Raw genomic sequence first — 13,704 nt, 5'->3', positions numbered from 1 at the left:
TAATTTTTATACATGCTCCATGTTCATTGTAGTTTGACAGTAATGCTGTCCTTGTAGTCACTCAAGAATTTAGGCTGAGGAATGTTCCATCTTGACACATGCTTCCATTACAGAGCTGAGGAAAAAAAAAAAAAAGAAGTACTGGATCTTGTGATACTCTTAAAACTTTTGCCTGAAAATGGTATGGTTCATCTTGGCAAGATGCGGCCACATCTGAGTTCAACAAGGTTTATGATCCTCCTACAGAGGGGGCACTGGACATTTGCAAATAGTGCAATGGTTATTCATTCTAGTCTAAATTAGTATTTGGAAACCACTGACAGTTACACACTAAACTTATAGAATGTCTGGTTTAAAACTGGCCATGGGACGAAAATGAGTTGTTTTCACTAGGTTATAATCTGATTAGTTTTGGAATTCATATTGACAGTGCATTGAGCACATACATTCTGCCCCCTTGCCACAAGTCTGCATCATACAAATAATGCATGAACTGTTCTACAGGGACATTTATATACCACTGGGGATATTACCATTGTTCCTCATACAGTGTGGACGGGGAGTAACAGTGTTGCACAGGCTGACTACCTTTAAATGCATGGTTATAGGCCAACCGGCACAGTTCACCTCCTTTCCCCTCCTCTTTTCTCCCTTCCCCTCCCCTTCTCTCTCTTTCCCTTTCCTCTCTTCCTCTCCCCTTCTTTCCCTTTCCGTCCCCTCCCTTCCCCTTCCCTTCTTTCCCTTCCCCTCCCCTCCTCTCCCTTCTGCTCCCCTCCCCTCTTCCCTCCCTCCCTCTCTCCCTTCCTTCCTTCCTTCCTTCTTTCTTTCTCTTTCTGCCTCTGTCTCTGTTTCTTTCTTTCCATAGAAAAAGGCCTGACTGTAATTTGGAGTTTACATTTTTAATTGCATAAAATATTAACAGAAAACTGGTATTCCGTATAGCTAATTGTTTAAATAGTAAATATAAGCCGGGCGCGGTGGCTCAAGCCTGTAATCCCAGCACTTTGGGAGGCCGAGGCGGGTGGATCACGAGGTCAAGAGATCGAGACCATACTGGTCAACATGGTGAAACCCCGTCTCTACTCAAAATACAAAAAATTAGCTGGGCATGGTGGTGCATGCCTGTAATCCCAGCTACTCAGGAGGCTGAGGCAGGAGAATTGCCTGAACCCAGGAGGTGGAGGTTGCGGTGAGCCGAGATTGCGCCATTGCACTCCAGCCTGGGTAACAAGAGCGAAACTCCGTCTCAAAAAAAAAAATAAATAAATAAATAAAAAAATAAAGTAAATAAATAGTAAATATAAATGGAGCCATTAGATATATTGCCAGAATTCACAACAAGATGAAAGTTTTGGAATTGGTTATAAAAATTAAGTGGTGTTCATTTGCTGTTTATTAATATCACACAAATTAACCATTAATTAATTAATGCTGAAGACTTTTTTTTATCTTCACTTTTTTAGGTATGACTGATTTTCCCAAAATATTTTGTGAAACTTCTCAGAAGCTGGTGAGTGTGGAAGCCTTTGCTCTGGCTGCGAAATACTATTCCGTACAAAACTTGGGAATATGTACTCCTTTTGAACAGTTGCTGGTAGCCCTTCAAGGAAATCAAAACCAGAGAATTGGTATGTCTTATTTATGTGCGTGTGAGTGTGCCTGTTAGGTACTTAGAAGCAATAGTTTGTTCATGTATGTGTATATTTCCAAAATATTAATTTATTGTTAAACTTAAATTTATAAGCCCTGACAAATCAGTTTTTGTTTAGAAGAGTAGGTTTTCCCTTGTACTATATTAAACAGAACAACTTATAGATTTCCACATTTTTTTCTACATTAACCCTTTACTTCAGATAGTTTCTGCCCCCTCAAGCACAGATCATAGTGAGCTACTACTAATTCCAACGTCTTCATTATTTTTGTTACAGCAGGCTAATGTTCTCTATGGGAAGAGAGTGGGAAGAGTGGAAGGGGACATTTGGGGATGTGGGGAGAAGCATGAGTGTCAGAAAGTAGGGATGGTACAAATTAAAAAAACAAATATGGTAATGTGGTAGATTAAAACTCAGCCATATCAATAATTGTATTCAATGTAAATTGATATTACATCCCAATTAAAAGGCAGAGATCAGAAAGAAGGCTGTGGTTAAAAAAGAAATCTCAGGTTATTTTATCTTACACAAACCTCTTTCATACCTTTTTTTTTTTTTTTTTTTTTTTTTGAGACGGAGTCTCGCTCTTTTTACCCAGGCTGGAGTGCAATGGCGCGATCTTGGCTCACCGCAACCTCCGCCTCCTGGGTTCAGGCAATTCTCCTGTCTCAGCCTCCTGAGTAGCTGGGATTACAGGCACGAGCCACCATGCCCAGCTAATTTTTTGTATTTTTTTTTAGTAGAGACGGGGTTTCACCATGTTGACCAGGATGGTCTCGATCTCTTGACCTCGTGATCCACCCGCCTCGGCCTCCCAAAGTGCTGGGATTACAGGCTTGAGCCACCGCGCCCGGCCTCTTTCATACCTTTTATCACATTTGATCCTCATTGTTTCCTTGCCTTTTTATTTTGAAAACGGCCAAACCTACAGAAAAGTAGTAAGAATAGTACAATAGACCCTGTATACTTTTCACCTAGATTCACCATGTGTTCACATTTACCACATTTGTTATAGTTCTCTTCTACCCACACATACGCTCGCTCTCTCTCTCTCTCTCTCTCTCTCTCTCCCCTCCTCCTCTTTTTCTGAAATATAAGTTGTAGATATCATAGTACTTTACTCTCAGATACTTCACGCTGTATCTCAAAAGAGAGCATTCTCCTACATATCCCATAGTTTATTAGCACAATCAGGAGTTTAACATTGTTAGAGTAGTATTGTCTAATAAACACTCTGTATTCAAGTTTTTTAAATTCTTCCAAGAATATCTTTTATAGCCTTTTTTTTCTTCATACAGGAGTGAGACCAAGTTCATACCTGACATTTAGCTGTCATGTCTGTTGAGTCTTTTCAATCTGAAATAGTTTCTTACCCTTGCTTTTGTTTTTCCTGACACCAATACTTTTGATAACTATAGGCAGGTTTATTTTATTGTTTCTCTATCATTAGAGTCAAGTTATGCCTTTTTGATAGGAATACTACTTAAGTGATTCCTTTTTCAGATGCCAGATTAGGAAGCACATATAATTTTGTCACATTATTGGTGATACTAAGTTTATTCACTTGGAAAAGGTGGATCTATTGGAGTTCCCCATTGTAAAATGACCCTTTGACCCTTTTATCTTTCAATTATTTTATTATTTTAACTTCCTTTTTTTTTTTTTTTTTTTAATCTCTGTAACCACGTTAAGCAGAATTATTTCATAATTCTCCCTGGAACGAGAGAGGGACTGTTTGGTGAATTATGGCTCTTGGTAAGAACCATTAGAGCTGCACATGAGTTCGCCAGCAACATTACTATGGAAACTGTAGTTGGCTGGCAAGGAAAGCTCTAAGGAGAACACTCTATCCCATATGCTGCTGACTGGCAATAAATGAGTGTACCTCTGTGTCAAGGGTTTCATCCTTGGCCCCTCCCCCGATTTATAAAGTTTAAGGGCCACATTTTGAGCATCAAAGTGAGTAAAGATGTTGTATCCTAGGCAAGAACAAACAGCAAAACCACCATTCAAGGTCGGGATGCACTCTGTTGTGTCCAGTATAAGAAAGAGTTGATTTAGCCATGTAGAGATGCATGCTGGGAATAGGTGAGAGAGGAGGGGCTATATTCCGCATGCTGCAGTAATCAGCATATTTGTTTACTAGGTTAGTATCTGCCAGCAGAATGACATAGTTGAATTAGGACATCTCTGTTGGAGACCATGTCCTAAAGTGCCCTCAGAATGTTGCCAAGAAAGTATTACCTTTCATCTACAGGACCATGAGTAACCAGCACGCATATCTGGAAAGACCTCATTAAAACCCAGTATTCCAGTGTGGTAATCCCAAGTTAAGCTTATACCGAAGCATTCACAAATGTGAACATTTTCATGCCGTAATAACCATTCCAGCCCAACATTTCAGTTCCCCACCACCCAATTCCCACATGACTGATGATGCTGACTACCTTGTCATATGCTCTTTGGTCATTTTAATGTACTTTATAATGTGTAGCTTACAGTATTATACTCCGAAGTACAGTTCTAGAGTTCTGCAGTGATGGAAATGTTCTGTGCTTGTGCTGCTCAGTACAGTAGAAACTAGCTACATGTGGCTGTTAAGTACTTCACCTGTGGCTAGTGCAGCATAGAATCTTAATTTTCAATTTTATTAAAGTATAAATTGCAATAATCACATGTGGTTAAGTAGCCACTATATTAGACAGCACAGGTAATGAAATGACTAAGTTTTTCTTATCACTTTTCTATTGGGTGATTCTTTGCATATTGATCTGTAGGAGTTTGTTTTATTTTATTCTTAGGTATGAATTCTCTGGAAGTATATGTGTGGGAATTATCTTCTCCCATTTGAGACTTGCCTTTTTACTCTCATAATGTTGTCTTTTGATGAAAAATGTCCTTTGTAGTCCAATTTACCCATCTTTTTCATTATAGTTAATTGTTAAGGAATACTTTTAATGATCTATGGATTTTTATATTTACTTTATTAATTCAAATTTGATTTATAGTGGCCAAGCTAGTGGAGGTCTATCATCCAGAAACCACAGTAGAATCTCTATATTATTTTCATACTTAATTCAAAAAATATGAATATCAACTGATAATTCTACTAAATTTTCGTTCTTTAATAGCAGTATTTTACTTTTATTTTCATTAGGTAAAACTCTGAAGGCAGCTGAGTTTATGAATATGAAGAAATCTCATGAAGTTCAGGCAATGTCAGAGCTGATTGGCAGTATTGCTAACTACTATGGACTAAAGCAGGTGAGAATATTTCCCTATATTTTTAGGTATTAAAATTATTGCCACTTTTTGGTATTATTCAAATTTCACTTTTTACTGTCATCTAGCCTTTAAAATGTCATTAAATAGTAGCATCATTTAAACATCAGATCCTTTAAACATCAGATTCTTTAAGCATACACTGTTATTTTCTAGTATATTACAGAAAATTTATAGTAAGATCAAGACATGACTGTTAATGTTTTGCCACAAATTTCACTATTTTCAGAATGCACAGAAGTTAAGGTTAATTCTTTTGATAAATTGTCACTCCAGCTTGAGGCAGCATTATGAAGATGACATTCTGCAAAGCTGTTTGCTGCTAGATGTTTTCAGGAGATGGGTTACCAAGCTGTGGTCTGGGATACCTGCATCATTATAGTAACACAAAGTAGTTATGTTTTTAAGACTTGGATTATTTCATAGTGTTTGATTCATGATGCATTCCTGTTTTGAAAAATAGTTCTTATGATAAGTAGTGATGTTGGAAAGTAGATGTTAAAATAAGATTAATGATTGTACACATTGGCCTATAAAAACAGTAAGTGATTTTTCTTATTCCTGTTTTATAAAAACTGCAAGTCTTTTCCTTAGCTCTCAAAGAAGATCAGTGGTGGCAATAGAGATTTTCCGTTCTTAATTTTTATTAGGTATTAGATTCTTTCTATAAATTTACCAAAATTTGAGAGCTTGAGTATGATTAGAGAACTATGAAAGTTTGGCTTAGGCATGCAGAGCTACTGTGGCAACATAGATCTCTAGGGTGGGGTATAGAGTAAAAGCTAAGGTAATACTAGTTTTCAACCCTTTCTCCAGATTATCATACCTAAGCAGTAACTATCAGTATCAGTGACAGGCTTACTATGGCAATGATACTTAGCTGAAGTAGAAGAGGCAAGTCCTCCCCCATGGTGCCATATCAGAATCTTGGGGAGTGAGTGCTATTTCTAAATATCCTTCAGGTGGCAGCCACCATCTCTTAAGAGCAGTAATAATGGGAATGGTCTCTAGAGGAATAAATGCATAGTTTAGTTAGAATTAAAAGGGGCATAACAAGCTCAAGCTTAAGGCATCAATTAATAACAGCAAGTCCACTGGAGACAGAAAATTCAGATAACTAGTAGTCAAGTAAGTCGGATAGAGGTTCTGTACGTGGATGGTACGAATCAAGTTACAGCGTAGGATAATGGAATAAAGGTCCAGTCTTGTGTGGAAATCTGGTCTGACTGAGGCGGAACAACAACAGCTGGACTCAGATTTCACATAGAAACCAAGGCAAAGACACCAGTCTTAGTTTGGGAATTCAGAGCAGAAGCAGGAAAATATAAAAGTGGCCAAAACATAATGTGTACTGTGTGAAAGAGATTTTAGTCAGGGTACATGTGGGTTGACTTACAGATTTTTAAAATTACAAATATAATGATGTACACTGTGTAAGATTTATATACTCTTTAAATATAATTCAGTCTTATTCAGTCTTAATCACTTTCTAGCCAATGTGCAAAAATTTGTCCATAACCCTAACTTTACTGAGATAATACATGAACTCCTTTATTTATGTTAATTGTACAGTATGATGTTTTGTTACTATGTGTATATTTATATACCCACACACACACACACACACATATATATATATATATATACGCACACACACATATATACATAAACACATATGTACATAAGCACACACACTCATGTAACCTCTGTAATCAAGATGCATGTTTCCATCACCCCAAAACATCTCCTCATGTCTTTTTGCAAAGGACGTACTTACACACTCTAAGCTAGAGTGTATATTGGTATAACCACTTTAAAAAACAATTTGACATTATTTTGTAAACTTGAACAATCATATACCCTATTACTCATCAATTCAACTTTAGATGTATACCCCTGCCTAGAGAAATTTTGCACACAAGCATCAGGAGTTATATATAGTATAAGAATGTTCCTAAAAGTAGAAAGCTGGTAATAAACCAAATACTTATCCACAGGAGATTGGATAAACTGTGGTATATTTACATATTGAACGTAATACACCAGTAAAGCTTAAACTACTTCAGTACATATATGGATGAATATTAGAAACATAAAATAGAATAGGAAAAAGCAAGTTACAGAAGATTGCGTATTTTATGGTACCATTTTAAATAGTTATTAAGGGAAATAATATATTTTCATACAAAAATTATATGCAAAAAACTATTGAAGAAAGAGAATTATAAACAATAATTTGGTAGCAGTTGTTGCCTGGCAGAAGCAGGGAGACAGAATATGGAAGGAAAACATAGTTATATGCAATATAAATGTTAACATTCTAGGTATTAAGATGGTTGTTGGATTCATGGACATAGCAGATGCTGCAGGGTGCCTGATCTAAATACTCTCAGGCCTTTTGTTTCATGGTGTGCCAGACTGGGTTCTACCAGGCAGTGTCTGTATTTCTTCGTTGTGGGTTTTCCTCTGACTGTGAGGCAAGCACTGCCTGCACAAAAGTCCTGGGAATTAATTCTTCCCAGTGAGCCACTCTGAAGCAGTAATTGATGCAGTATTTCAAGTGGGATGATTCTGAGGTATGGTATGTATTCTACATTTCAGTCTCAGAATTTCCCAGTAGGATTAAACCCAGGTTGCCTGAATGTGGTATCTTTCTTAACAGCACATATTTTATTGGGCTGCTTTTTTTTTTCTCTTTTGTATTTTATTACCAATGTCCTTTAACCTCTCAAATAAAACATATATAACATTTCATCATGCATGTGTACCATACTTTCTTTATCCATAAATTCATTGATGGGCACTTAGGTTGTTTCCATATTTGGGCTATTATGAATTGTGCTACAGTAAACGTGGGTGTGCAGATACCTCTTCAATACATAGATTTCCTTTTTTTTTTTTTTTAAGATATATACCCAGTAGTGAAATTGCTAGATCATATTGCATTTATATTTTTGTTCACTGAAGAACCCATAATGGCCGTACTAATTTACATTCCCACCAACAGCATATGAGTTCTCTTTTCTCTATATTCTTGCCAATACCTATCTTAATGCTTTTTGATAATAGCCATTCTAACTGGGATGAGATGATATAGTTTTTATTTGCATTTCTCTAATGCTTAGTGATGTTTAGCATTTTTCCGTAGATTTGTCGGCCATTTGCATATCTTTGTTTGAAAATGTCTATTCAGATCTTTTGCCCATTTTTAAATCATATTATTTGCTTTTATTCCATTGAGTTATTTGTGTCCCTTATGAATTCTGGTTGTTAATCCCTTGTCAAGAGGTAGTTTGCACATATTTTCTCCCAATCTGTGTGTGTCTCTTCACTCTGATTGTTTACTTTGCTGTGCAGAAGCTTTTTAGCTTGATGGGATCCCATTTTTGTCCATTGCCCATTTTTGCTGTGATTGCCTATGCTTTTGAGGTCCTACTCAAGAAATCTTTGCCTAGACCAGTGTTTTAGAATGTTTCCCCAATGTTTTCTCTAGTAGTTTCATAGATTCGGGTCTTAGATTTAAGTCTTTAATCCATTTTGATTTGATTTTTGTATATGGTGAGAGATAGGAGGTCTTTCATTCTTCTACTTATGGATATCCAGTTTTAACATTTGTTGAAGAGACTATGCTCACCCTAATGTATCTTCTTGGCACCTTTATTGAAAATGGGTTGGCTGTTCTAATTAGGAAAGATTAAGAGTAACCCAGCAAAAATAAGCAATGGGGAAAGGACTCCATGTTTAATAAATAGTGTTGGGTAAACTGACTAGCAATGGCAGAAAGCAGAAACTAGACCCCTATCTGTCTGTCACCTTACACTAAAATTAACTCCAGATGGATCAAAGATTTAAACATAAAACCTAACACCATAAAAACACTAGAAGAAAATGTAGGCAAAACCATCCAGGACATAGGCATAGGCAAGGACTTCATGACTAAAATGCCAAAAGCATTGGCAACAGAAACCAAGATAGACAAATGGGATCTAATTAAAACTCCAGAGCTTCTGTACAGCAAAAGAAACCATCATTAGAGTGAATCGGCAACCAATAGAATGGGAAAAAATTTTTGCAATCTACCCATCTGACAAAGGGCTAATATCCAGAATCTACAAAGAACTAAAGCAGATATACAAGAAAAAAAAAAAAAAAAAAAAAAAAACCCCATTCAAAAGTGGGTGAAGGATATGAACAGACACATTTCAAAAGAGGACATATATGAGGCCAACAAACATATGAAAAAATGCTCATCATCACTGGTCATTAGAGAAATGCAGATCAAAACCACACTGAGGTATCATCTCACGCCAGTTAGAATGGCGATCGTTAAAAAAATTGGGAGACAACAGATGCTGGAGAGGATGTGGAGAAATAGGAACACTCTTACACAGTTGGTGGGAGTGTAAATTAGTTCAACCATTGTGGAAGACAGTGCGGCAATTTCTCAAGGATCTAGAAATAGAAATTCCATTTGACCCAGCAATCTCACTATTGGGTATATACCCAAAGAGCTATAAATTGTTCTACTATAAAGACACATGCACATGTATGTTCATTGCAGCCCTGTGAACAATAGCAAAGACCTGGAACCAACCCAAATGCCCATCAATGGTAGACTGGACAAAGAAAATGTAGTACATAGACACCATGGAATACTATGCAGCCATAAAAAATGATGAGTTCATGTTCTTTGTAGGGACATGGATGCATCTGGAAACCATCATTCTCAGCAAACTGACCCAAGAACAGAAAGCCAAGCACCATATGTTCTCACTCATAGGTGGGTGTTGAACAACAAGGACATGTGGACTCAGGGAGAGGAGCATCACACACAGGAGACAGTTGGACAGGGCTTAGGGGAGAGACAATGGGGTTTGGGAAGGGAGGGAAGGGGGCGGGGATAGCATGGGGAGAAATTCCAGATAATAGTATGCACCTAAAGTAAAATAAATAAATATTTTTAAAAAAGATTATAGGTATATTTTAATGTGTATGTTGATATATTTTAAAGATAAAAAATTAAAACGTAAGGGAGGACCTTACCTAGGAATAGTTAATTAAAGTTTTTGTTACGGAGGGGAAGGACAAGTAAGACATCATTGTAAGGGTAATAGAGTTAAAACTTTCAAGAGATAAGAGAGTTATTCATTGGATAATCTAGAGGAAAAACTTTGTGTAGAGGGAACAACAGGTTCAGTGGCCCTGAACATGCCTACTTTGTTTCTAAAACATCCAGGAAGTCAGATTGAACAAGCAAAAAGTAATAGGAGCTGAGGCTGGGGTGGAAGAGGAAAGTTGGAGTGTCTTGGGAGTCATTGTGATAATTTGGATATTTTTTATCCTGAATGAGATTGGAAGCCATTGGAGCCGCTGGATCATTCTTTCTACTCTGTTGGGTTGTATTATGAAATAGTTATTTCCATTATATTTGCCTCTTTCTTTGTCATAGTCTTTGTGGATATTCAAGCTGGTTACTTTGCAAAATTAGCTCCTATCTGATCAGGAACTTCCAGAGTTAAAGCAAAAAAAACAAAAAAACAAAAAAACAAAACAACAACAACAACAAAAAACCTCAACCACCATAGGAGTTAACAGTATGAGATAAAGCCAAAGAGGCAATGAGAGATTTGCTAAGAGTAGTGATATGATCAGACTTTGTTTTTCCCTGTTGAAAATAGAGTGAAAGGGGAAATGTGAGAGCAGGGAGATCACTGAGAAAGCCATTGCAGTTAACCAGGTTCAGGATGGACTTGGTATGAAGTAGCTCTGGTAAATGAGGTGATCATGGATTTGTCCACAATTCAAACAAAGCTTATAAGAGAAAGAAGGAGTCCTGTTCTCTACCTGGAGATATGTAGGTGCCATTAACTGTGATGGAGAAAATTTTAGGAGGGGAAGGTTTTAAAAAGAATATTAAAAGTTCAGTTTCAAGCATGTTAAATTTTAGATGTTTATTAGACACCTGTGGAAGTGGAAATGTTAGGTTTACTGTTGGATATATGAGTATCAGTTAATGGAAGAATTCCAAACTGAAGTTATAAATTTGAGAGTCATTAGCTTGGAATGGTAGATCTCTAGGTCTGTCAGTAAAATTTATCTTTTCTATCTAAAGTATAGTATCATACTAATGTTATTTAAAAAATTAACCACTACCTGTAACAATATTTCTGTGGGAAATTCTCTTAAACAGTGTTGGGAGACTCAGAAGATCCCTCCCACCAGGTATTGGACTAGAGACTCCTCTGTTTTCAAACCTATAATATATAGCATATGATCCAGGAGGAAAAAGTCTATTGTGGGGAAGGGGTAGGAGATCAGGATGTTGGGGATTTTCCAATTTTGACCAGAAATTTTGAAGACAAAACTAATTAAATGACAGAGTTTCTACTATATAGCTCTTGCATGAGTACAGTATGGCATCTACAGTTATGTTGTTTCTCAAAGTCAGTAATTTACAGTTGTATGCTGCATAAGGATATTTCAGTCAGCTACAGACCACATATAAGATGGTAGTACCATTATGTATATAATACCATAATTTTATTATTTTTATATGTTTAGACACACAAATACTTATCAATTTGCTATGTATTCAGTACAGTAATATGCTGTACAGGTTTTTAGCCTAATTGTGTGGTAGGCCATACCATCTAGGTTTGTGTAAGCCTATCAAAGATGTTTGCATAACAATGAAATTTCTTAATATATTTCTTAGAATATATTCCCATCATTAAGTGATGCATGACTGTATATAATGCTTCTATGTTTTCCTGCAATACCTATCCTGGAATAGTAACATAAAATGGAAGTATAGGGAATTATTACTAAGTTTATTTTGTATTTATGAGACATTATTTACTGAAGTTTTACCTCTGAACTGGTCTCATTGTGAGACCTTGAAATGTTTGGGAATTTAATTGAGGATATGCATTACTGTAAGTATAGGAATATTTCCTTGAGTGTCCCATACTTATGTCAGGATTTTATTGACTTTAGGAATTGAACATATGTATAAGAGTAGATAATGATTTATTATTTTATGAAATGACATGGCAATAATCTTTGTAATTTTTTATTCTCTTATTTTTTTGTTTTGAATTTGTAATTTAGATACTTACCAACTCTTGGTTTGATAAATTTTGGTAATTATAACAGTTATGTAACCACTAGCATAATTAAGAATATTTCTATCCTCCTAAAAACTTTCCTTGTGTCCTTTTGTGGGATATTACCTTTTTCATTCTCAGAGAATCACTGATCTGGTTTTAGTTTTGACTTTCTTAGAATATTGTACAAATGGAATCATAAGATGTAGACTTCTTATATCAGTTTTTCCACTGAGCACATAGCTTTTGGGAGCCATTGATATCTTTTTGTATATTAATATCTTCTTCCATTTTATTGCTGAGTAGTATGCCATAGTCAAAGATATGCTACTGTTTGTTTTATTATTTACCAATTGATGGACATTTGAGTTGTTTCTATTTTTTCCCAACTGTGAATAAGATTGCTCTGAATATTCACATATAAGCTTTTGTATGTTCATGTTTTAATTTCTCTTGGATAAATAGAAGTGAGATAGATGGGTCATTTGTAAAGTGTATATTTAACTTTATGGTAAACTCACAGTGTTTTCCAAAATGGCTGTACCATTTAACATTTATGTATATCTCACTGTGGTAGTGGTTTGCATTTCTCTAGTGATATTAGGCATCTTTTCATATTGGCAATGTGTATATTTTATTTTGTGAAATGTATGTTTGAATATTTTGCCCATTTTCTAGTCGGGTTGCTTGTCTTCTTCTTGAGTTGTAAGATTTTTTTATTCTAGATATAAATCCTTTCTCAGATAAATGTTTTGCGAATATTTCTTTTCATTTTAATTTTTTAAATAGAAGTTTTAATTTTTAATTTTAATAATTTTATTTTAAAAATTCTTTTGTTATTGTTGATTTTTATGCCCTGTATAAAAAATGTTTGCCTATCAGAATGTCACAATTTTTTTCATGTTTTCTTCCATAAGTTAACATTTTTTTCTATTATATTTAGATCTGTGATCCACTTTTAATTAGCTTTTGTGTTTGGTGTGTGACAGGCAGAATTCTCCCTTTTTTTTTTTTTTTCTTTTTTTTGTATTAACATCTAGTTACACCAGTACCATTTGTTGAAAAACCTATCTTCTCCACTAAATTATATTGGGGACTTTGTCCAAAATCAGTTGATTATATAAGTATGGATCTATTTCTGGACTTTTTTTTTTTTGCCCCATTCATTTATATGTCTATACCAGCTGTAGCTCTACTACACTGTTTTAGCTTTATATTCTTGAATCAGTAAAATTCTTCAACCTTATTCTTTTTCAAAATTGTTTTTATTTTTCTAGGCATTTTTAACCTTATTTTATAAATAATAATATCTGCGTATCAATTTCTTTACAAAGCTTAGCTAGGATTTTAATTAGGATTGAATTAAAATGTGAAGAAAGAATTGCCATCTTTGTATTGAGTCCACTATTTCATGAACATAGTATATCTCTTTATATCAATTTTTAATTTTTTATGCAATACTTTATAGTTTTCAGTGTATAGATTTTGTACATCTTTTGTTAAATTTGTTCTTATATATTCTATTTTTATTCTATTTTAATTGAATTGTTTTAAATTTTTACTTCCTAACTTTTTCTTTTCTTTTTTTCAATAGAGACAGGATCTTGCTCTATTGGCCAGGATAGTCTTAAACTCTTGGTTTCAAGCAGTCCTCCCTCTTTGGC

At 35.2% G+C, this 13,704-nt stretch overlaps 1 protein-coding gene across 7 annotated transcripts in view; it reads left to right on the top strand.

Moving 5' to 3' along the window:
- METTL25 (methyltransferase like 25) overlaps positions 1–13,704 on the top strand; it is a 123,633-nt gene that overhangs the window by 23,401 nt on the left and 86,528 nt on the right. For all 7 annotated transcript variants that reach the window (XR_012518401.1, XR_012518403.1, XR_012518402.1 and 4 more), the window contains 2 exons: positions 1,464–1,628; positions 4,810–4,916. Coding sequence is in view for 4 of the 7 variants with exons in the window: in XM_074402476.1 (XP_074258577.1) it covers positions 1,464–1,628; positions 4,810–4,916 (272 nt within the window). In the remaining 3 variants the exon portion in view is untranslated. The remainder of the gene's footprint in view (positions 1–1,463; positions 1,629–4,809; positions 4,917–13,704) is intronic.

This window comes from Saimiri boliviensis, chromosome 7, assembly GCF_048565385.1.
Source record: "Saimiri boliviensis isolate mSaiBol1 chromosome 7, mSaiBol1.pri, whole genome shotgun sequence".
Taxonomy (NCBI): Eukaryota; Metazoa; Chordata; class Mammalia; order Primates; family Cebidae; genus Saimiri; species Saimiri boliviensis.
Note: the sequence above shows the minus strand (reverse complement) of the source record. Positions and strands in the feature narration are given on the sequence as shown.